We start from the raw sequence: 26,148 nt of genomic DNA on the forward strand, positions 1-26,148 counted from the left end.
TTACGTTTGCACTGCCATCTGATGTAGTAAAGTTGAAGTTCCATCCTTTTAACGCTTTTAACCGTTTTAACCCAATGCCACCAAGGTTCTAGTAACCATGTATAATGTTTATGTTTGTATCTAGGCATCTGATATCATGGCAATTATATGGTTGTAAGCGTGAGAACTACCATTACAGGAGTGCTAGCAGAATTTCGTGAAGGAAATTGTAATATTTTAATGACAGTTCATAAGAAGAAAAAAATCTACATATTGCATAATTGCCAACTGCTTCTCCTCTCTGCTCTTTATTTAATACAATTAGTTTGAGTGTTACAATAATATTGAGTGAAGTGAAGATACGTGGAATGGTAGTTCTAAGTAATTTTCCACCGCCAACAGACGGTATCAGGCATGAACAGCCCTCCACAACTGTCCATATTAATGATAGAGAGCTCGGTAAAGGTACACTGTTTATAACAGAAAGGTTAGTGGTGTGTAATAAGTTATTTCCACAAAAACTTGGTGCTTCACGAAAAACTGAAAGACAGTTTTTATAAATGGGGCAATTATGCATTCTTTTAGTACATTTAGAATTCGTTTCATGGTTAATATATGAGACTGGTGCATTCAGACATGTGCACTGATGTAAAACTTAGTGAAATATATAAATGGTTTGAACACTAATAAAAGTGAATTACTGTAGGGCCTGAAACAGTGTTAGAAAATACAATAACAACTTAGTCACTGATCTAGAAATTCCTGCATTTTATGGAAGTCTAATTTATATTACCATGTTGGCAAGAATGTGTCTGTAGTTCATATCATGAGTCAAATTAAATCAATCCATATCCTACCACCATGTTCCTTTAAGGATCCATTTTAATATTATTTTCTCAATTACACACAGTTCTACCAACTGGACCCTTTTAAGATTTCCAATCAAAAGTTTGTACACATTTCCCATAGCTTTCATGTATGCTGTATGCCCTGCAGTGTATACATTGTTTTTAAATTTGGAAACCTATCACCAAAAATGCTTATGCTGGATCCTAAATTGTCATCAGCAGAATTCAGCCAATGAAGCCTGGCTGTCTTGATGGTAGATTTAACCACTTTATGACAGTAGAAGATGCTACACTTTTCATTAGATTTGGATTTCTTATATTATCCAAAAGAAACTGGGCTTCATTTATAATATAGTATTTTAATGAGAAGGAAAACCAGTGCAGGAAGGAAGATTACTATATTTAACAAATGGAATTGCTACATTCATAGCTTCAGTTAATGTGGAAGTCTGATTATGGATGGCTGAGTCAACCGAACTTAGTATACCCGACTAGTTGGATAGAACACCATAAAGGAAACAGAGTTGCCTTGAGCATAATTATGAACTGTTAGAAATATGTGAGGATAGTCTAAAGTTAATTTACAGTGAAGCAGAAGTGAGGGATGATAACTGTCAGGATTGACTGTAGGACAGTTTGAAATTGAAACATTTAGGCCCTTAATGTTAGAAAAGATGGATTCTAGTAGTGAGTTATGAGAAACAGCATCATTTTGCTGATGGAGACCAAGGAAACATACAGTTATATGGATCAAGTTACCTTTAATGTTATTGTTATAATAAGAATTGGTCAGTGAAATACCATTGGAGCACAGGGTACATTGAAGTATCTGAATAAAATTGCACAGTAAGAGTGTGTGTTAGCGGCCTCTGTAGTCTAGAGGTAATGTTCCCACCTCATGACTCGTAGTACGCTGGTTCAAATACCCGGCGGAGGTCGTCGAATTTTTAAGGGCGGAAAAATTCAGGGAACAAGTCCTCCAGGAGGGACTTTAAGCCATGGGTCCCGTGTCGTAGCTTTACGGCACGTAAAAGAACCTCATATCTCCAAAGGAGGTCACTGAGCCAAATTACGGACGTTTCCCGCCCAACAGCAGTCTCTAATACCTCTGGTAGATGGGGGAAGCATTATAAATACCTCTCAGCTAGTAGAGCCGTTCTCGCTGGCTGGGCGGGACTGATGGTAAGCTCCAGTACCGGTAGGATATAGAGATTGGTAGAAATCATAGAGGGAAGCACAAGGAACCAATACAGGTCTAAGTGCATGGGGAAACCCACCCTCTCCAATAACTAAGAGCGTGTGTTTAAATCCTGTTCCAAGAAGTGTAAATAATTTAAATATTTTTGACAATATAATCTGGGACAAAACAGTTCTTATCTAAAAACAAACTAATGTTATCATTAACACAAATTTCCATCCACATTAACATTCTAGGAACTATTCATAAACTCAAACACAGCTGCAGCTTTACATTCATGATTACTGTATTTTAATTTTTTTCTGTTATTGAATGGGTTAAATTAGATCTGTGTAAACTATTCTGTTACAGCCGTTTGTCGTGGGTCAGCAGTTCTTCAGGACAGGGTTTCTCATTGGAGTATCCACACATTGCCCTACATGCAGTTTCTCGTGATCTTCAAGCTTATCCATCTGAATGTCTCTATATCTTAGTAGATACACAAATAGATCCAGGTAGGAGGTGAAGTAATTGAAATTGAACGTTCAACACTGTTCATACAAAAGCTTGCTATAGGACATGATCCTGAACTGTAGCAGTTTATCCCGCAATCTTTCTAGTTAGATACATGTTAATATCCTCTTTCCATCTCCTCCTCAGTCTTTCAAGTGGCCAGTTTCCATGAAGCTTCACTGCCAAAATTCTCTCTACATGAAGAAGAGTACATGAAAACTAAATGAAACTTAAAACTTGAGTATGTTACCAACAATGGCATGGGATGTGCAATGAGATAAATACAAGTGAAAAGTTTGAAGTTAATTTGAAAGTTTAAGATTTATTTTGGATGCAAAGCGTAAGTTTGAAAATGTGAGTGTTTAAACACCCACATAATGAATATTTAATTTGAACAAAATGTGTGATGGTAACTGACATACTTGTCCTGCCTGCAGCAAGGAATACTTTTTAAAAGAATTCTCATATGTTAAAATTAATCACAACAGTTTAAATACCAGTTAGTAAACAATAAACTTTTGTTTTTACTATACATTCCTGGTCTCATGTAGTTTGAATTTATTGTACATTTATTCATATGGTCAGTATTCACTGCACAAAATTACTTTTTCCTAAAGAGGCATATTAATGATAAAGATAAAATATTACATCATCACAGCTTGATCTCTTTTCATTGCGTTTTTTGACATTGACAGTAGTTGGTTATATATTTGTATGCAAAATTTACTTGTAGGAACTGTTCACATTCACACAGTATGAATACAGGCTGGCCGATACTTTTTGGCTGCTGTCCTTCACTGTCAGCGCATGAGAGCGAGTCTATGCTACGAACTTACTTTGTCTGCAGAGAGAACATTCGTAGGTTGGCTGCTTGTGAGGTTGGAAGTTGCTCTGCGACTGCAGGATGAATTTAACTGGAACTTTAGTCCTATCAGTCACAATTCAGGCTTTTTAACATCTTATTATGATGAACTGATTTACTCACAGTATGCTGCACTACACTAGCAACGTTAAATTAAAATACACATAAACCTAAAACAATACTAATTATTCATCTAACAGTTCCACTCCAGACAAGTCACTGTTTTCACTGAGTTCAGTTGTATCATTATCACTGGAGTCGCTGTCACTGCTGTCTTCAGAACATCGGATGATAATTCTTTATATAGCATTCTCTCTCATTCCCTCTTTTTCGATATATTCCTTTTCATTCTTTTCGGTGCGATCGCAAACTTTTTCCCAATTCTCTATTCCAAATTCACTGAACCATTTCTCACACTTCTTTGCCACGTCATCCAAATGAAATGAGACATTTTCTGCCTTTACTGACTGCTTAACATCAGCCCAAACGAGTTCAGTGGGATTCAAGTCTGGATGATAAGGTGAGAGTCATGATACCATGTGTCCATATGCAGCTATTATGTTGTCCATTACAAAGTTTTTGTGGAGGGGTTTATGTGCCTCTATCAGGTCATAGAGCTGAATTTTGAACATTCCATCATGAAATGGCACATTGTTCACCATGAAGATGAAGGTGATAAGTTTCTCTGAAATGTCATTTGAATGTCAACGGAATACACCATATTATCCACGCCCCCATATGCCTTCATGTATAGTGCTTCATTAGTTAAGCACAGGGACAGCTTTACCTTTACCTTTACACCATGTTATATCCCAGAAGGTGGTACTCTCCATAACCACTGCTGTGAGAACCTCAGATCCTACAAAGCAGTTTCTGTTTTTCAGATAATGATCCTCATAGTGACTGTGTGGACGAGGATTCAGAAGTAGGAATGCAAGATATGACAGAAATGCGATTTGTCCCGGATGATAAAGGCATGCTTGATGCCATGTTCCATGCTATGAGTGAATGTCAGTCATTGCATCCAGATTCTCAAGATAGTTTTTCTGAGGGTTTGTATATATTTGCGCATGTCCACTTAACTGTCTTCTGTGTTTGAAGTGCAATGATTCTGTAATGCTTATGGAATTTAATAAATTTAATGATTACCAATTAATGTGAAATGAGACAATTGCATACCATTTTGTTTGAAGGAACTGAAATAATGCCGACTAAAGAAAGGAGGGCAAATTGACCTCAAGTGATGAATTGATAAGGACTAACGATAAAATTATTTTCTCATTACTGTCATGAAGTAATGTGATATGAAGCAGTTTGAAAACTGATTAGTTCTTTGGCACATCACATAATAATTTGAATGTGTCTGTGAAACACTGCGATACAGTACAGTCTTGGTAATCCGACCGTGCACTAGTGTGACATGTCCAATAATCCGGCATCAGGTGTCTGCAGGTTTCTACAGGCAGCAGAGGCTGACTTGTGTTCAGTCAAGCTTGTCAAACTGATGTATTTAGACCCTCGCAAGTACATAGTGTTTCAGTTCTTCAGTACTATCCATTCATATACAGTACTTTTTATACAGCAGTGGATTTAATGCATGTTCAAGATGTCCAATTATGACAAATGCAAACATAAAACTTTACACTTGTTGCATAAATTACTGCACAATTTAATATTGGTTGGTAACAGTCTATTAAACCCTATTTCACGTGACGGTGAAAGGAAACTGTCGATTTTCTGGAAGGAAGAGAGTAACTGTACAAAAATGGGGAAAAGTCATAAAAATATCAACTCTGTAACTTGTATTTAAAAGGGCGCTGCTATAAAATGATACATATTAAATTAAAAACCAGGAAAACATACATTTTTAAGTGTAATATGTACCGTGATACCTTTATTTTACGCTTTTGAATGGTCCATAAAAATAAGTATACAGTCAGGGAACAAAAATGATGCAACATAATGAAAACTCTTGGTTGCTTTATACCATAATTCTGACAAGTCTTTTAAAATACATATGTTCTTACACAATAAAATATGAATGCAAATACACTAACCTGCATGCCTAGGTAGTAACATTTATACAAGGTATGCAGAGGTTTCCTGTTAATAAAATTTGTGCAGCAGGTTATGTCTTACCTTATGCAACTACTCTGAAACTGGTAAGTCAGCTGAACAGTTGTAGGGCTGACCACCACCAAGTTTAAGCCTCTTGTACTTCCTGTGCCTGCTTCTCCTTGTCCAATACCACATACATTTGGATTTTCATGGCTTAGGATTACGTCTGCCTGTGTCCTGTTTGTTAAATTGATGCTGGCCCTCTCCAACACAGGGATTTTTGGTTTCAAGTCCCATGGGACTCACGACCATATTATATTTTACTGTCTGATGGCTGTAGGAGGCTTCTACACTCTGTCCAGTTCCAATCCTCTGGACTGACTGGCTGACTGCTAACTAAATTGCTGCTGGCCCTTGCCAGCACAGTTATTCTTGGTTCCAAGTCCCAGGGACTCATGACCATATTTTACTGCCTTACATGTGTGGGAGCCTTCAGAATTCCAGCTCTCCTCCCTCTGCACTGCCATACTGGGGTTTTCTTATATGCCTTCGGCACAGGTCACATAAAAAATACCAGTCATTATTATAGTTCAATTGTTCCTATGGGAACATGTTTGTTTTCAAAGCCATTATTCAGTAACGGCTGCTGTATATTTGCTTATGCTATGGCTGTTGCCTAGCAACGGCCGTATATTCCACAATATATTGGATGATCTGAAGGACATGAAATTTGAACTAACCTGCACAACACATTTTCTAGGAATGTCAAATCCCTACACAACTTTGATAGAACCACCTTCACACCTAACTGCAGTTCAAGCGATTAAGCTGCTGAATCACTGTCATTCAGAAGAGACAGGACTTTCATTCATTAGGCAATACCACCACTAGGTGACCGAACATTACACCTAGCATCAAGCAAGACACCCATAGTGGTGCTTGAAGCCTAAGAAATAAATTCCATGCAACTTATATGATTAAATAGGACTGTAAATTTCCAGAGTCCTCAGCATCATCTGACTGCCATATAGATGTAACTTAACCACATTGATGAAATTCTCATTTGTTACAGATGAGGAAAGCTTTGAGGATGCTGATGGAGAAGAAGGAGAATACCATCTGAGTGGAGATGCACCCATCCCCCTTCACAGTAAGGGATCTGCTTTGGATGTTTCAGTTATATAAAGTAGATGGGTGAAGCCTTCCACTCTTTTCAGTTCTTCTGCCCTGTGAAAATTGTTGCTGTATATTTAGTCATTTCCATTCTGTGGGAAGAAACTGTACTGTGTGATTTTCTTCTGTTCTGCTAATATGATGGCTGTTCATATACAGTATTTATTTAATCAGTTGTAGCAGTCTTGACTACATACAGGGATATGCCTGTAAAGCATACAGAAGTATAGTATAACCATGACAGAATGAAGAGGGCTTATAATGAGAACTTAATTATAATCACAAAAATCATTGCCAGTGTCAGTTTCCTAAGTTATATATGACATAAGCTCATATAAAAAGGGTTCTTTCGGGCACTTTTATTATGAATCATTTAATGATTTCTAACTACCTGTGACTGTTTTTGTACTTCTCTGCACAGACTGTACCCGCAGTCTTGCTTCACAAAATTATTCACAGCAGGTAGTCCATGAAGGTATCATTAATGTGGTTATCTCCCATGTCTAGAAGAAAACCCGCATACTAGAATGTAATAGAGTACTGTATGTCTGAACAGAGAATTCTCATCCTTGGCACTACAGCCCCACTGGGCCTAGGCCTACCCCCACAAACTTCTCCGTTCACTTAGGTTTTTCTAGATCTTACACGTTCGGTAGGACTCCTTGGGCGGGCGATCAGCTCGTCGCAAGGCCTCTACCTAGGTGTTATGAGAGGGCCCTGTAGCGGAGTATTTTCACTTCTCTGGGGTTCCGTGACTGATAATAACAGGTTGTGGGTTGGATGCCTGCTTTACAATTGCGACCAAGTATAGCTCACAATCAATGACTGTCAAGACTAGTTCCATTCCTCACTGCACTACGTGTGTCATCTCTTCCACTGTGACTGACCTGGCTCTGATTCACGAATTGATCACTTACGGGCGAATGAGGATAGAAAATATCATATGCTACATTGTAGAGATTTTTATGACAGTATGCAACAGTATAGTGTACTGGCACCTTTACTGATGGTGATATATCAGATACTTTGTGGGGGTCTGCTACTGTTGTCCATAGAAAATTTTGATCATCAGAAAACAGCGGAACATAATGCTGCTATAAAAAAAAATTGCAGAAGCTGAGGTGGAACCCCTTGAAAATTGCCAAAATGTTTTGCACTGCATATAAGGTGGCCAAAGGAAATCAGTGTTTTCATGATTTTCAATCTGAAACTGAGGAACAAAAATTAAATGGAATTGACATGGGTTGTATTCTTCATTCAATTAACACGTGAATTAATGTCTTAAATCACACTGGAGATGAAATGAGGAAAATTTGGCTAAGATAGTTCTTAGGTCAAAGAGTAAAATTTCATTGATAATTTACTAGTTGACCACACTGAATAAAAAATCAAGTTTAATCATGTACATTTAAATTTGTATATTAGACAGTGGACTAACCTCTGCAGTAAATGTTTTTGGGCTTGATTGAACTTGAAAGTGTTACCATAAAAGGAATTTTTTATTCTTTGCTTGACTGTCTTTAGTCATACAGAATGACAAAACTATTTAAATATACGTAACTCAGTTTGTGTCACATGTGGTGTAGTTGTTATGAGTAGTAAAAGTATGTTATCAAAATAGTGGATGAAAAATTCCCTTTTTTAATTCTATGGCATTTCACTAATCACAAATAAGAACTATAACAGTGAAATCACTTACAGGTGTTCATAAATGTAAGGCATTTATTGATAAACTTTATGTCTTGTACAGCACATGATCTAAAAATGCTAGAGGCATGAAAGTGTGTGCGAACTTGCTGGACATTGAACTATTAAAAATTGTCCAAATTTTAAACACACAATGGATGGCATCAAGTTTCTGGTCAGTTTCAGCTGTCTGGAATGAGACCTTAGTTAATCATTTTAAGAAGTAAAGAATGATTCAGCGTGGGGCAAAATGTAGGGATACACATATGAAAAATTGCAGGAGAAACTACACCTACTAGACTTATGTTTAAAATAGATGCCCTTCAAGAATTAGCTGACTTGAGTTTGGACCTTCCAGAGAATGATATTTATTTGTAGAGAATGAATAAAAAACAGAAACTGTTGTACAGTTCTGGGATCATAACATGAGGATGATGCCAGAGCCGCCAAAAATGTACAATTCAGGGAGTTACTCTTCATGGGAAAGATTCACTCAGTAACTCATGGAGCTAAGCCCTTCTTAAGAAGCTGCCAATTGTGCAGCTACTCAAGAACTTCCAAGCATTTTATGGAACCCAAAAGTTCATTACCATGTTCACAAGAGCCATCCACTGGTCCCTATCCTGAGCCAGATAAATCCAATCCACCCCATCCTATGTAAGATCCATTTTAATATTGTCCACCCACCTACACCCTGGTGTTCCCAGTGGTTTCTTTCCATCTGGCTTTCCCACCAATATCCTATATGCATTCCTCTTCTCCATCATTCATGCCACATGCCCTGCCCATCTCATCCTACTTGATTTGGTCATTCTAATTATGCTTGGAGAAGAGTACAAGTTATGAAGCTCCTCATTATGCAGTACAAGTTATGAAGCTCCTCATTATGCAGTTTTCTCCAACCTCCTGTCACTTCATCTCTCTTCGGTCCAAATATTCTCAACACCCTGTTCTCAAACACCCTCAGTATATGTTCCTCCCTGAATGTCAGAGACCAAGTTTCACATACATACAGAACCACAGGCAACATTACAGTTTTGTATATTCTAATTTTTGTTTTTGGACAGCAGATGAGAAGACAAAAGGTTCTGGCATGAATTATAGAAAGCATTACCCAAATTCAGTCTCCTCTTAACTTCCTCCTGAGTCAGGTTTTGATTTGTTATATTCATTCCAAAATATCTGAACTGTGCCACATTTTCAAAACATCTTTTACCTATCTTTATATCATGATTCTGCCATGTATTTTGGTGACAATACAGCGACATATACTTAGTTTTCTTTGTGTTTACTACTAGACCAACCTCCTTACTAGCATCAATTAAAGTTTGTTTTTTTCTTTGTGGTATGTATATTATCACCCAGTACATTCACATCATCGGCATAAACCTACAGCTGATGTGTCCCATTTAATTTCAGTTCCTTCTGGTTTCCCTGGACTTTCCAAATGGCATATTCTAAAGCAAAGTTGAAAAGGAGTGGTGATAAAGCATCTCCTTGTTTTAGACCATTCTGGATAGGGAAATTATCAGACAAATGTTTACCTATATGGACTTTACCGTACATTTTGTTTAAACACATTTTAATCAGCCTAACTAGTTTTGTGGGTACCCCAAACTCTATCAGAATATTGTACAATACTCGTAGTTCCCTCCTAACTGAATCATAGGCTTTCTTGAAGTCTACAAATAGCTGATGTACTGTCTCATTATACTCCCATTTTTTCTCCAGTATCTGACAAATATAAAAGATCTGATCAGTAGTTGATCTATTACGTCGAACTCATACTGATGATCCCCAATAATTTCATCTATATATGGACTTAACCTTGAGAAAAGAATACTCAACAAAATTTTGTATGAAGTTGATAGTAGTGATTACTACAGTCAGTTTTATCACCCTTCTTGTGAACTGGTACAATAATAGACTCCTTCCACTGATCAGGCAATTTTTCCTTATGCCAAGTAGAATTAGCTTATGGGTCTTAGACAATAATATTGCAGCTCCTGCTTGAATAAGTTCTGCCGGAATTTGATCACTACCTGGCGATTTATACCTTTTCAATTTTGCAATAGCAATTTCAACCTCAAAAGATTACAAAAATTATTCTCAAATTGATCTAGTAACTTCCTACAGAATGTTGAAAGAATGAATAGCATGCAGGCTGCTTTATAATAATACCATTCCTACAAGTGCTTGATAGGAAACATTGACTTGAAGATATTAACTCTATTGACATATGGTGAGAATAAAGTTAGGAAATTGTCAGTTAGGCTTCTAATTAAACAAAAGAAATACAATTGGCAGATTTCCTAATTGAAATGATGATTCTGGAAAAATTTAAGCATTTGAAGAGCACTTTGAGTATGATGCCAGTTTCGTCAAGTGAATGTAAACAAGGATCTTCACAAATGAATTTGATTGTCAGCCCAATCAGAGCTTTGTTGTGACAAAAACAATTTCTTCATTACTTTTTCTTAAAATTGTAGGTCCACCCATAACACACTTCAACCCTGTAAAATATGTGGATTCACAACTGCTTTGGAAACATCATTTAGCCAGACACAAACAGTAAAGACCGAAGTCCGGGTAATGTGTCAGAGAAGAATTTAATAAAAATTTAGAATTTTCTGTAAAAACTTATGAAACCAAGTACTCTTTATATATTTTTAAATGCTTATGCAATAAATTTATGTGTGATAAATGAAGTGTTAATATATCTTATTTGTTTTTATTCCAACATCACAATATGAAACGGTGTCAATTTTTTTATATGAAAACAAGGTGCCTTTTTCAACTTTACCTGCTATCAAGGGATAAGTACTGGCACCTTTATTTTTACAAAAACACTGCTACATTATGATATATATAGTTAGAAGGGAAATAATTTTGAAGATTACATATTTCAGCCATTTTGGACATCAGGAGTATTCATTGAGATTCCACTGTAATGAAGTACTCAGTTTTACAAAATGATTTTCATTCTTTGAATATAATATATTTAATTTTATGAAAATGTCAACTGGGCAAGTTGTAGTGCATCTGACTTGTACCATAGACTTATGACACTTCAGAACATGACTGATCTGTGCCCTTCTTCATTCCCCTGGTCAAGTTCTGATATAGTAAAGGGTGTCCAAAATGAACACAGCCAATAAGGAAACTGAATAACTTCACTCCCAATGAAGATGTGTGTAAGTTGTTTGAAGTGAAAAGAGTAAACACTCACCAGACATTTTGCCATGTCAGCAGATGTGCCCCCTTGCAGGGTGGCAGACATCAACCAATATTGTATCTCTCTCCACATGTTTCATATTAAGGATCCTGTGGCACAGATCACGCAGGTCATTGCATTCTGTCCAGTATATAATGTGTTTGATGTATCCCCATAGGAAATTTTTGGGGGGGGCAATTGTGCGATCAATGGAATCGCAGGATTATGGATTCGGTGGACCCACTCCAACTGGCACACACTATTCTCTCTGCATGCAGAATAATGGGGAGTTTACTGTACTTTCTCATACTGAGAGTAAAATACTGCTTCTTTATAAAACATGATTTAAATTTCTTTATGGCTTTTAAGCCTCTTTCCTTCAAAACTATAGCTCCTAAAGCAGACTAAATTGAGTGGATGGTTGTTACCATTCAGTTACAGTGTTCTGTCTTCCTGTCTAAGAATGTAAAGACTAAACTATAGAAAACTATATTTCCTTTTCTGTATTATCTCTTACCTCAGGAAAGAGCACAGATTGAGGGTGTTGGAAACGTGTTGAGGAAAATAGTAACATATTGGAGAAAATTTTGTAATGAGCATTTTAATTTGTACTAAGCCATATATAATAAGCTGTCTGTCGTAATATTTTGTAAAATGTTTGTGTTTCAGCAGACAGCAGTTATGAAGGAACTGCAAATGGTAATGATATTGAAGATGAACCAATGGAAATGGATGCCGACCAGTTTGAAGATGCAGATGATTAATGCATACAGGACAGAACACACTAATGTGTCTGAAACAATTATTCTACTGGAGCAACATGTTCGTCAAATTAATTTAAGAGACTGTAAATTTATAATTCAGGAACTAAATTGTCATTTTTACGTTACACTAATGAGAATTGGCGGTGTATTGTCTCTCGAAACTTGAGAAATAAACATTTATACATATTGAATATTTATTGTAATTGGCTTAGGTGAACTGCTGAAGATGATTATATTACACAATTTGCTTTTGTAACTAGTTACAGGATGTAGACCTAGACATGTTAGATGTTTGCATCACTGACAGCATAGAACCATGTGTTATAAACTCCAAGGAATATGCCCTTCAGAAATTAACAGTTGCTCAGAGAGTCAAGAATTTCCTCAGCTTTTATGGAACATGAAGGTTCAATACTGTGATCACAAGAGCCTGCCACTGCCTGGGCAATTTGAACCATGCCTGACTGAAGCGTACTGTCAGTTTTGGAACAACTTGTGGCCTTTCCATGCATCCTGTGCTCCTTTTGGCTGCTCTCCTGCTCTACCCCACTCCATTCTCTGACATTCAGGATTCAGATGTTCGGTTCATCAGTGATTTGCCCACAGACAGGAAAAGGTCCCTGGGGTTAAGAGAGAGGGTTTGGTGGTCAGAGCCCAGGAGGTGTTTCTTTTTCTAAATTCAGATTTGGCTTGTGTGCCAAAATTTTGACTCTGGCTATACTCAACTTTGAAAGTTCTACCAAGTTTGTTTTATTATAGTTCTCTAACCATAACACATGCGTCTGGCATATTATTTACTTACAGTTGTGTTACTTGCATTTTATTTTATCTGCCACCATGTTAATTAAAAACCACACCAAAGCCCATGGAAAGGTTATAGAAACAACAGGGTCTACTGTGTATGCATCATGGCTACTGTTAACATTAAAGTCAACTTTTTCGTTCTGTCTCCATGTTCTAACTTAGGAGCGGTCTACCTGCACAGTATTTATACAATTAAATGCAACTTATACCAGAAATTCAAAACATAACTTCTTAATGTAAAGTATGTGCAAATAAGCACAATAGATCACTGTAGGACGTGGTGCAAGGGCCTAGAAGGCCCACCCTTTATACATTCATGTGTAAATAATGCTAAAGTTATGGATGGAGCTACTCTTGAGTACACAAAGAAATGTAACACTATTGTGTTGCTTCTGTCAGCTTCTCGCACATGGATTCACTGACGTTCAATAAAATTTCTGTAAGCAAGCAGTGGCGTGGAAGTACTTTTTTTACCTCAACACAGGATCACTGAATATAAGATGACACCCCAATACCAAATGTGTCTGTACATAAAATATAATTTTATGTATTAAAAATACATTTACTACAAGAAAACATGTCAAAGATACTAAACAGCCAAAAACATATTGTGGCATGTAGACCCAATGCTGGGCAATGACAGAGATAAGAAAATATACAACAGCCTTCTGAATAACGGCTTCACAAACAAACATGTTCCCACAGCAACACAGGAACAGTGTTTTCTGTGCAGTCTGTGCAAAGATGTTATAAGCAGGACTGTTGAGAGAGTCGACACTCCTGTATGGAGGCAGGTTCAAATACCTCCACCATAGCCCTGCAAATCATAGGAGATGACAGAAAGGGAATCCAGTGCCTAGGGGTGTAACTGGGCCACCCACTTCCTGGTGACCCTCCAGGTTCAGGGAGTCTTGAATCTGAGACCGCAAGATAAGCAAATATAAAACAACCATTACTGAGTTAACAGCTCCGCAAACAAACAAGTTCCCATAGCTACAACTGAACCACAATAAGGAACAGCTTTTTTCTGTGTGGTCCATTCTGAGATGTTATATAAGTGGGACAGTTGGGAGCCAGTTCTGCTTGGAAGCTGCAGCTGAAAGGTGTCAGCCAACGAGAACAGGGGCCATTCAGCACGGAACCAGACGACTGTTGGGATCTGTAACCAGGCAATGACTGGTGAAGACATAGGAAGCTGAGAAGACTTTGTATGTCCTGTGGTTAGTGATTTGTGAAGTATGTAGAACAGTGAGAGCATAATCCTTATTTACAGTTACGTTCTGTAAAAGTTCAGTAAATCCGATTACCAATCCAAACCCCATCTGTAGTCACTCTATCACATGACAATATTATATACATAGGTCGTACCGAAAGTCATGAACTTTTTTTTTGCATGCAACCTGGGAACAGCAGACGAAAGAGAGTATGGTGGTAGGTGGAACCAGCTGTTGTGTTAACCTTGAGTGTCTTGTGACATCAGTAGCTTGCATCACGTGACCAGTATCACGCCTAACAAAATGGCAGACGATATTTCGTTTCGCCAGCGTGCTGTCATCGAATTGCTTGTGAAAGAGGAAATCCCTGCTGCAGAAATTCACCATGCATGGGTGAAACATTTTAAAGATGGGAACACCAGCATTGAAGATGAGCCTCGGAGCGGTCGTCCTTGAACAGCCTCCACTGAACGCAACAAGGAAAGAGTGGATGAGATCATTCAAGATGACAGGCATGTGATTGTGGACACAATAGCCCGAAGACTTGGAATAGGGCACAGTGCAGTACAGGAGATGATTGAAAGCTTGGGCTATAGGAAAGTTTGTGCTCATTGGGTCCCGCGGTTATTGACCGAAGACCACAAAGGTCAGCGAAAAGCCATCACTCAGAACTGATGCAGAGATATTGACACAAAGGTGATTTTTTGCTCTGTATTGTGACAGATGATGAAAGCTGGTTTCACCATTTCGAGCCTGAAATGAAACGGCAGAATATGGAATGGCACCATTTGCATTCTCCATCAAAAAAGAAGGCAAAAACTGCCATTAGCTGCAAAGGTGATGGGCACAGTGTTCTGGGATGCAGAGGGGTTTATTCTGGCAGAATTCCTGGAACCTGGGCAAACCATCAGTGCTGCTTGTTATGTCCAGACGCTGCACAAGCTCCGTCGTGCATTGCGCAATAAATATCCGGGATGAAACATCATCATCCTGCATGACAACGCTAGCCCCCACGCTGCTCACCTCACATTGAAAGCAATTGCAAGGATGGGGTGGGAAGTTCTTCCACACCCCTCCTATAGCCCTGATCTGGCACCTTCCGACTACCATCTTTTCGGATTTGTGAAGGATCAGCTGTGTGGACAATGTTTTGAGATAAGGGAGGCAATTCAGAAAGCAGTGTGTCAGTGTCTTCGGATGGCTGGAACAGAATTTTACAGAAGGGGAATTTTCAAACTCCCAGAACGCTGGGAGAAATGTGTACAAAGAAGTGGCGATTATGTGGAAAAATAAAGGACGGTCTGTAGATTGAGGTTGTGTATTTGGTTTGTCAATAATAAAGCATGTTACTTTACAAAAAACTGTTGCTCATGACTCAGTATGACCGTCGTATTAAGACAGCATCCTCTTTCTCACATTTTCTGTGTTTAATATTCCCAGCTTAATCACTTTGCTATAACAGCTCTTGATGGTGATATACAGCATCTGATTCATAGCTTTGATGATTCTTTGAGTGAACTCATCATAGCTCTTGGCTCCTAACCTTGAAACATATTTCTGTCTCACTGTGCTGACAGCGTGATACTGCATGAATATTAGCATATACTGCATCTAGAAACATCAACCCGCTAAGTGTTTTAAAAGAATCAGTCTATTTGTTACAATCAAACCGAAGACAACCCTTCATAATTTAACTCAAAAATAGGGAAGAAACCTATCTTCCATTTGGATAAATATGATACTAAATCAAAGTACAGATTTAAGGCCAGCTGGATTTTTATTCAATAAACATGTGTCAAAAACATTAAAACAAGAAACATTAAAGTGGATAAAATTGTGTAATATTCGTATATGTCTATGGCTGGATCACAAAAATTAACACAGAATAGAAAAATCTCTTAAACTGAGAAACCTTAAATTGAAATTCTACTGTATTTATTTGGGAAGGGAAAAGAATCAGAAGAGGACAGAGTTCAAAAGAATATTATAAAAGAAATGTGGTATTGTGGACCAGAGACATCCTAAAACAATTCATAACAGCAGTCTATAAAGTATATTTTAAACCTACACTATCAAATAATGCTGAAACATGGACCCTTACAAAGAGAAACAGAAGCAAAATCTAACCACTGGATATGAAATCTCTGAGAAGTATTAAGGGAAAAAAGAATAGATGGAACTGGAAATGAAAGTTTCACAGAAGCTGAGATTCAAAACTTGTTAACAGGGTTAGAAGGGAAACGATTACAGTAATCTGGCCAATAAAAATAATTAACAGAACAAGTGTAATAAGACCCTTATAACTAAAATTGAATGGGATGACCATAAACAAGATGGTTCAATCATGCACTGGAGGATATCTGGAAGAGAAAAGAGCTGGAAAGATATAAAAAGTGAAGGATTATAGGAAAAAATATGAGACTGGAGACCTTCTCTCCATCAAGTGGTATAAAATGGAAATAAAATTGGGAGAGGAAGAAGACTTCTTTAATTTCTTTGACTTTTTACATGCTACAACTTTTTAAATATATCTGCAATATCATTATCTTCATCAGATATTTGTTGTGGAAATTCAAAGCATGTTTTCTCATAACTCTTCATGGTTTTTGTGACTTCTACAGTTTTACTAATTTTGGAATGTAAACTATGTGCAGACAATTTCCTTATTTCATCTTCAAGATAAAGTTGTTCCAGCTCCTTGAACTCTGATTCCACTGTCTTCACCTTCTGCTGAACTTCAATCTCCTTCCTTAAACATGCTTCCATGAAACATGCCTGCAAAACAAAGTTCGATATAACAAACCGGTGTTTCACATATTACATTCCTGTTCATGTTCATCCTGAATCATTCAACTTGATACAGAAAGGCAAGTATCCACATAACAAAAAACACTGACCCTGAGCAACTTTACTCATTACTCTTAGATGAATTAATGTAGGTACTATACGTATTCCTCCTGACCACAGAACAGAACAGTGCATGTGCACATCTTGGCAACTGCCACTCCTTTGTATAGTATCTAGAGAACATTGAACTCCACGAGATTCACACGGTTTTACAAATAAACATACCTAACAACAAATCTAGTTATAAATACCAACCTAAAATGCAATTTTCTGATGCTGGCCTCAAGTAATCTTTCCAACTGAAGAGTTTCCCTAACACTGTAAAAGCAAAAATTAATAATGCCTTGAGACTGCTGAAGATTTTTCAGCAATAAGAGCAAAATTAAAGCTTTCTTTCAGAAGTGGAATTTGGGCAATTTGTGATATTGTGATTTGTGGCTAAACTTCATCCTCAAGATGAACACAATTTCTGTGCATGAAATTGTTTTCCAGAGCATGCCAATTAAAGAACATGGAATTTGACTGGCAGTAATTCTGATACTTCACTGAACCAAGAGTTCTATGTACTATTCCTAAAAATGTGTTGTGAAGAATACTTCATTCAACATGCCCATACAAAATGGTACTTCCAGTAACACTACAAAAAAAAAAAAACGAAGTACCAGAATCACAAATGCTGCATTGCCATGAGAAACCAGCTCTCAAAAAATTCCTTCCACATTCTGGACAATCAGTGATTCATATAGCAAGAGACATGCTATCACTAACCTGAAATCCACATGTTTTAATTACCTTTGCACTACTGTTAAATCTGCATGTTTAAGTTTATCTAAGATACAGTGCTTTTGGCATCGGCTCATATGAAAATTGGTACCACTCCAAATCAGTCTTCTGGAAGTACAGTATAGGACCAAGAAGTTTTATATTTCATATACCTGAATTGTTCATACCGTTTTCTCTGTCCATACAATTTAGTTCTACAAAATATTCTTTATCCAAATGTGTTTCCCCATACCATCCAATGGACAGGCAAAGAAGTTGTCCCTGTGCTTAACTAATTAAGTACTGTGCCATGAAGGCGTGTGGGGGAGTGGAAGTATAGGTCCACATTTTCTTGACTTTGGCACTAGATGGAGGTGAGTGGTCAGCTTCATGCCCGGCTGCTTTACCTCAGGGAAAGAGCCCTCGGTACCCATTGTATAGGAGGTTGGGTGGACCCCGGAGCTAGTCTGGACGACTGTTGAAGTGAAAATTCTTGATCCTACCAGGATTCGAACTCCACCCCCTCAGTCATCCAGCTCAGAGCCAGTTGCTATACCGACTACACATCCTGGCTCATTCAATGGACAGAAGACTATAAAAAAGGCATCACATTTTCCTTCTGCAAAAGTTGTGTTCAAAAGCATCATAAGGACAGATTAGCTATGCTTAAACCCAATGGAAGATGAAACTGACATGACTGTGTCTACTGGAGTGATGTAAACCCACAAGAGCTCAATTCCCAGAAGTGGCAGCCTGGGTGAGGACATGCCATAAAGTTGCACTTGACCTTCATGTCCTCAATGTTACTGTAGAAGAAAACACTTGCAGCTTCTACAAACCATGTGATACCTAAGCTTGAACATGGTCATGACACATATAAGGTGACTGATCTGGCAGTAGAACAGAACTCCATTCCACTTCGGTGAACAATATCTATATTTTCTTCACAAGATTTTTCAACACAAATAAAGTGCTATGGCACAGCACAATGGGCTCCTCCATGTTCTCTTACCTCATTTCTTGTGAAGTATCATAAAGAATCTGTACAGCATGAAATCTTGCAATATCAACCAAATGACTGATACGTCAAGAATTTGGTATCTTAAATATGACAGCCACTGTTGAAACCAGTGTATTCATAATCATTATTTGTTTTCTTCTGTGTTTATTCTTTCATAGTGAATACATAAACTCATCTCAGTAAAGCAATTCCTCAGCCTGAGGAACTATAAAGAATTTTTTGTACTGGTGACCTTCTTTAGTATAATGGTATTAACCTAAGCCAAGAAACTTAATTCATCAGCTGGGGTAAAATATGCAGTCCATATTACTGACAGATTTTATTTAATGACCCTGCACTGATTATGAATGATGTATTGGAAAGGATGGAAGGAAAGAAGTAGCTGTAGCATATTTTAAGATATCACAAAATTATCCTACAATGACTGAAGTGAGTGTTCATATTATGACCTTGGTCATGACACCAGGTAGACTTGTAGCTGGACACCAACATTTCAGAGAAAGTTCCCTGATGAAAAAGGCAGCATATTATTCTTTTAAAATGTTGATACTCACCTACAAGGTTAAAAGATGGATGGTAACACAATCCAGAAGACCAAAATATGTGTGTGTTAGGAAAACCAGTCACTAGACCAAGATTAAAACCCAGGATCCCTCCAGATATGAAGCAGAAATGCTAACCTTTGTGTAATGACTAGGGACCGGATTTTTATGCCCTAATAATCCCTTAAATATGTATGCATTTATGCATGAAAAACTTCTGAAACATGCACTAAAATATGCACATAAAAATTTATACCAAATATTAAAATTGATTTTACATTATTTTAAGACCAACAAATCTATATTTAAGTTCATTTTATGTAATCACTGAATGATTCACTTGCAATAAAAAGCTATACTTAAACATAAACCATGTAACAAAGCCAACAAATTTCATTACAAATTTAAAAAACCAACGGTACTCACATTTAGCTCTCCGAACTTTCAACTTCTCTTCTTTTGCAGTTCACAATTACTAAATGTTTTAGGTTTTCCATAGTTAATCGCCTCCTATTGTTTTGTAAGATGTCCTTATAACAGGACAAACTTCTTTCCACCTCACAGGAACTTAGGGGCCCATGTACAAAACCTGCTGCTTGCTTCACTGTTAGTGATTTTTTACTTCGCAGTTCAGTATGTTTACCGGATAAAATTTCTTCAATTTCGCAAATTTGTTCATATCCTGGATTTTTTTAAAGAATGCTGTGTACTTTTTCCTTTACTACTTCACCAACTTTTCCAGGAACCGAATTCAGTTTGGAAACAGTGGTTTTGAACAAACTTAGCAACTGATACAAAGTAGTATTGCTATTGCTTGCCTCCAGTGAGGAAATGGCGGATGGAAGATGAGAGAAGTGAGCAGATATATAGGAAAGATTAGTTTCTAGTTCTGCGTTCTTTAGTACATCTTGGGTAATTTGAATTGATGCTGCACTTTTGGGATCAAATGTATTCACGACATTCCTAACTGTTCTCTAAATGTTTGGTATAATAACTCGCTGCACACAGCCACGTGCCCCAGCACGTTAAAATTGGTTCTGGCGGAAGTGGAATGCTCGGTGCTACTGCTTTGAAGGCTTCTTTTCTGTATGCTGCTTTAACAAATATCTTCTTCACAGAAGACACCAACTTGTCAACAAGCGGAAAATCAGCATGAATTGTTTCTGCAACGCGGTGCAACCCATGGGCAAGGCAAGTCAAATGTGTCATATTTAGAAATATAACTTTAAGAGCAGTACCAGCTTTCATCATATAACTTGTGACATCAGTCACAAAGAGCAATACGCGTTCATACTGAATGCCATTCAGCCATAGTAAATTCATGGAATTGATAAAAAATTCGGAAACTGCGGAGCTATTTGTGGTTTCAAATTGCTCTACCGCAAGAAGATATGGGGTAGATTGTTCATTCTTATTAAGGGATCCAACTATACAATCTCTTTGCGGCCACTTTGATGGTACGCGGATCGAAAGTTACGAGTAGAAGGATTGGGGAAGTCCCGTCCTGGGTACTGCATCAGAAACAAGAATCATGATGAAATGTTGAGTCAAATATGCAACATATTCTAATACGGAAAAGAAAAATTGTATACACACGATCATGATTGAAAATTTGAACATAAAATTAAAAAATATATATGATAAATATTTTAAAAAGGAACTATGCAGTATAAATAGAGATCTTCGAAAATATGATGCTTATTCATAAAACAGGCAAAATATGCATTTATATGCACCATCAAACCATGTCCAAAATTTAAGAAATGAAGTAATTCATACATATTGTATATCCAAGCAAGGATACTTTCTGGTTGCAAGAAAGGAATAGGCATTTGCATTAAAATCCGGTCCCTAGTAATCACATACAGTCCAAATTACATGTATTACTCTACAAATGTAGCTGGTGAATATCTGAACTCACAACAGAATATGCTCAAGATGCTTATTTGCAGCAGTTACATTAGGACACTGCTGTAAATAATGTAATGAGTCCAGACTTTATCAGTGCAAAATGTTATATGAGGATCAATAAGAAATTATAAGAGTTTTATAAAAATTTTTGTCCTTATCAGAGAATATCTGTTGCTAATTCTCTCAGCAACATTTGCTTATACAGTCATTTGTTTTCATTACCCTTCATGTCATATTTCTGAGAACATTCTCAGAAATGTATATAGACAGATTTAAGCAGACTTCTGGGAGGACCATCACGAAAGGTAAAACAAAAACATCTTCAAAATATATCTTTTGCTCATAACATGAACAAAGAATTTCTGATCACAAAGTGTTTCTGCAATGTACTGCCACTTACCCTCTTTGCTCTAGCTATAAGCTGTTCCATTTCTTCATCAAGCAGTTGTTCATCTTCTTTGGTATACTGTGTAGACTGTGGCACATCTTCTGGTAGCAGAACATAGGACGGTATAGAAAGAAATTCATCTACTGCCAACTGTAATATATGACATACATTTCTTAATTATGGAACCATTGGTGAATTAGAATCAGGGCATAATATGCAAATTTTATGACATCTGTATCAAACATGTAACTAGATAACAACCTGAAGCAAGACATCAATACTAATTACAGTAACTCAACTGGACAATAAATTGCTCACCTTTTTCAGAACACAAAACTATTACTCTGGTCATAAGACCCTAACTTTCCTTCCCCTTGGTGCTACAGTCCAGAGTGAGCTTTGGCCTCCTGAACAATCTGCCTTCATTCTTCTCTATTCTTCATCTTTCCTCCCAATCCTTTCAATTTCATTTTATGGAGATCATCATGTACATCCTCCAACCACCTCAGCAACTTCACTGATGTCCATTTCCGTTCAATCCATCCATCCGAGGCTCACTATCTGGTTTCTGAACAACTTAGTTTTTACAGTTTGAGGTTGTTATCCTCATGCCAAACCCCCAACCTGGAGAACCAGGGCATCCCTCTTCGTCTGGCTCCTACCCCTTAACCTGTCCAGCATAGGTGACCCTGCCAGTAGATATGCTACCACCAGTATAGCTCTCAGGGTCTCAGGAGCACTCAAACCCCATTACCACAATAAGGTGGAGACACCACTGATGGGGATAACAGCCTAACACTGGATAAAATGTTGAATCCATTCCATTTTAATGCTCTCCTCCACTTCTGTAAGTGTGTTTGCCAAGGGTCTCTTCTCTTCAGATTTTATGACCACAGTTTTGTGTGCAATTTTCATCATCATGAGTGTTACTTCCCCCACCCATCACTTCCTCCTTCATGTGATACAGCTGGAATAAAATAAATTCTAAATCCCACATTCTTAACTCTTTAAAATAATTTCATTCCAGTGTCCGTATCATTTCTGTTAATTCTTAGAGAGGTGACCAGCTGTCATTCAGCTTGGGTTCAGCTGTTTGGTTTGCATAACAAACTCTCCCTTAGTCACATATTCCTAACCCACACAAGGATCTGACCAGATATGTCAACCACTCCAAGCTGTATCTCTGAAACTGCCTCAGCACAGATACTTTTTTATTTGTTTAGTCTTTACTGGCCATGCATTTCATTACCAAAATGGTGCATGCATGAGCATTGCATTCTTTCAATACAAACATCATTGCCCCAAGATAAAATTCAGCTGCCCCATCCCCTGTACTGGTAAATGTGAAATACCCCATTTCTCGATGATGAACTGTTATCCAAGAGTTAAAATCCAGCTCCCAGCACCACAGTACTGAGAGATTTAAAATTCCCTATTCCCACATATTAAGGGTTAGTTCCATATGTTATAATATGATATGAACTGACATACTGAGTTTAGACAGATACATATGGTAGTGGTCATGGTGTAATCCAAGATATTGTACTGTATTCACTCAAACTATGCAAAACCAAAAAAAAAAAAAATATATCTCTGGATAGCCCACCTCTTAATCAGGACCTCAAACAAAGAAGTCCAAAATACATGGCAGTAGTATCAATGACTACAATGACATCTGTTATGTACCTGTTTTATTGAAGTTGAATAAACGAAATTGCACCTCTTCCATTTACTCGTATGAATACAATTTTTTTGTGAGCACTGCTCCCTGAATTCATTATGTCAGAACAACAGTAGAAATGTTCCTTTCTTAGCTCTCTCACTGTCCTTCATTTATCTGCATTTAAAAAAAGTCAGCAACACGCATTAATAAACATAGCCATCGTATGTCCGCAGACTTCTTACAAAAATAAAGTAATATCTGTTTCATATGTCAACATTTTATTACCAGAAAGCTCTGATTTTCTGTGAGGGATATATGTAGTATGGTTACACTATTCAAATGCTCTTCCTGATGTTACAGTCCCTCTGACATGCAATAACACAACTTGGTCTGTGTGCCCTGACACGTGTAATACACACAGATGCTAAATAATTTTGGGTTATTTAGGATAATGTAGTATAGCTAAGAAGAGTGGTGGGTGGTCTTGCATTCCACCACCATTATTCAATTATGAATGTACTACCATAGTCAATAATTTCGTGGACTGGCCACAAAGCGTCGTTGCATTGCATTACAGCAGATAGGTTGAGGCACAATATGATGCCTTGTTAGTTCATCTCTCATCACAGCAAGAGGCAGTTGTGTGCAAACAGTGTAAGCAGAACTACGGCCTCTAATGTGAACTGCAGTTACATGCGAGTGGCAGAAATTGAATGTGGCAATCTGAAGAACGGGCAAACATCAAGTTCTGCCAGAAACTAGGCAAAGCCCCTAACGAAACGTTTGGCGTAGTAAGAATTGGCTGTTGCTACACGACAATGCCCCTGCACATCGCCCTGTTCTTGTCCAAGAGGAACTGGCAAGACAACAGGTCACCGTTTTGCCACACCCTCCGTACTCACCTGATCTCGCACTATGCAATTTCTTTCTCTTTCACTGCTTGAAAGCAAAGCTACGTGGTTGTAGATTTCAGTTGTCCAAGGAAGTCATCAATGCCACAATAGACGCCATACGGGAATTTCCTGCCAATATGTTTCAGCAATAATTTTGGCAGCTATATCAACATTGGCAGACTTACATAGCGGCCAACAGCAACTATTTTGAGGGACGATGTGGATCTGTGTAAGTGTATCTGAATACCTTGTAATATGATGTGATAAAACCACAGTCCCCGAAATTAATGACTGTACCACGTATTTCAACTTTGGTATTTACATAGTTTGATTCATGAATACAAGTCACACTGCATTGCAACATCTATGGAAAATACTACAGACTGTTGAAAGGAAGAATCTAAAGGTGCATTGCACCTCATTAAATACATCTATCTATGTTTCACTGATGTCTTCCCATTTTGGGTAATTTTAACTCCATATAACTGACAGATTACTGATGAATGAATAATATTATTCAATGTTAATTTAATTATGGCTTATTTAATGACATCGTCAATGGCTCAGATTATATGTCATCAAATGATAAAACGTTCAGTGAGTAATCTATTGGGAAGACTGTGGAAGGAAGCAGCTGTGGCCTAACTTGATGACCTAGAAGAAGCTATACGAGCTGTACTATCCCAGCTCTTAGACTTAGAACAAATGCAAAGAAAAAAATCAGTGCAGACACTACACATACCTTTTCATATAGGACTGACCTTTATGTTACCTTGGAAATGAAAGTGATTCTTGCTTGGTAGACAATTGCTGGTTACTGAATACTGAAGAACAATGAAATCTGCCTGACCAGTAAGGCTGATACTGAGAAAACTGACATTTCATGTCTGGGACCCTAGTGGACACTGTTACTTTCCTATTGATACTATCTATTCAGTTTCATTCAGGGATATGTTCTCCACAAATTAGTGAAATTTAATCAAAACTGTTACAGCTGTTTTCAAAAATATTGCCATTTTCTTTCCTTTGGACCCATTTGAAGGGCCCCTATTTTTTAAGCTAGAATGTTCATATTTACCGAGCACAGACCTATATGATAAACTCTTAAATGCCAAATATGATTAAAAGCTTCCCCGTCATTCAGGAGCTAGCCAGGCATGCATATATTCAACCATCCCTCCATACAGAAAGACTGCTTTCCAAAAAAACATTTTTCTTTTCTATTCATATTTAGGGTGGCTAAGAACAAGTAAATCCATCAAAATCTTAAGATTATTTTTTTCATGATCACAATATTTTCTCATATATACTATATAGGGTGTCCCACGAGGAATGGACCAAACTTCAGGAGGGTGTTCCTTACGTTAAAGTATGCCGATATAACCCAAAACACCTATGTCCAAAGTTGAACGGTTACGGAGATAATGGCCAGAGAAGTGTAAAACTTTGACCGGCGTTGCACACTTGTTGATTACAAAATACATATTAAAACTGGCAGGAATATGTGGATTCTGTAATGTTAATGATGTACAAGGTGTGGCAATAAAGAACCCGGATTACTTTTATGACTCATTTCCGGCCACGTCATTGACGAAGAGGAGGGTAGGGCATTGACCCTTGGACTTCCCTCTACCGTCACACAAAGTTTCATTCACGTGCATCGGTTAGTCTGGCCGCGACCATTGTTAGAAGCGGATCGTGTTTCTGAGCTCCGTCGGAATAATGCTGAGTGCTAATGCAGAACAACGTGCTAACATCAAATTCCTCACAAAACTTGGAAAATCTGCCACTGAAACTTACAATTTGTTGACAGAAGTATATGGTGATCA

General features: G+C 37.6%; 2 protein-coding genes across 4 annotated transcripts in view; one reads left to right on the forward strand and one right to left on the reverse strand.

The window, feature by feature from the left end:
- The first annotated feature begins 54 nt into the window (after window positions 1–54).
- LOC111868581 (methylosome subunit pICln) lies at window positions 55–12,465 on the forward strand. 2 transcript variants are annotated; one of them, XM_023859367.1, is made up of 5 exons: window positions 55–466; window positions 2,377–2,519; window positions 4,264–4,431; window positions 6,510–6,587; window positions 12,180–12,465. In XM_023859367.1, the coding sequence occupies exons 1-5, from the start codon at window positions 348–350 to the stop codon at window positions 12,272–12,274; spliced, it is 603 nt and encodes a 200-aa protein (XP_023715135.1). In that variant the 5' UTR covers window positions 55–347; the 3' UTR covers window positions 12,275–12,465. The 2 variants fall into 2 exon arrangements, with proteins under 2 accessions (XP_023715135.1, XP_023715136.1); XM_023859368.1 differs by having other exon boundaries at window positions 12,183–12,465.
- Window positions 12,466–16,050: 3,585 nt separating this feature from the next.
- Window positions 16,051–26,148, reverse strand: part of LOC111868572 (protein MIS12 homolog) — a 21,008-nt gene continuing 10,910 nt past the window's right edge. The window contains exons 3-5 of one of the 2 annotated variants that reach the window (XR_004513458.1): window positions 21,776–21,913; window positions 17,395–17,457; window positions 16,051–17,067 (exon numbers count right to left, since the gene is read on the reverse strand). Coding sequence is in view for 1 of the 2 variants with exons in the window: in XM_023859337.2 (XP_023715105.1) it covers window positions 16,804–17,067; window positions 21,776–21,913 (402 nt within the window). In the remaining variant the exon portion in view is untranslated. The remainder of the gene's footprint in view (window positions 17,068–17,394; window positions 17,458–21,775; window positions 21,914–26,148) is intronic. The other variant, XM_023859337.2, reaches the window with a different exon arrangement.

The sequence above is a fragment of the Cryptotermes secundus genome, unplaced genomic scaffold (assembly GCF_002891405.2).
Source record: "Cryptotermes secundus unplaced genomic scaffold, Csec_1.0 scaffold330, whole genome shotgun sequence".
Taxonomy (NCBI): Eukaryota; Metazoa; Arthropoda; class Insecta; order Blattodea; family Kalotermitidae; genus Cryptotermes; species Cryptotermes secundus.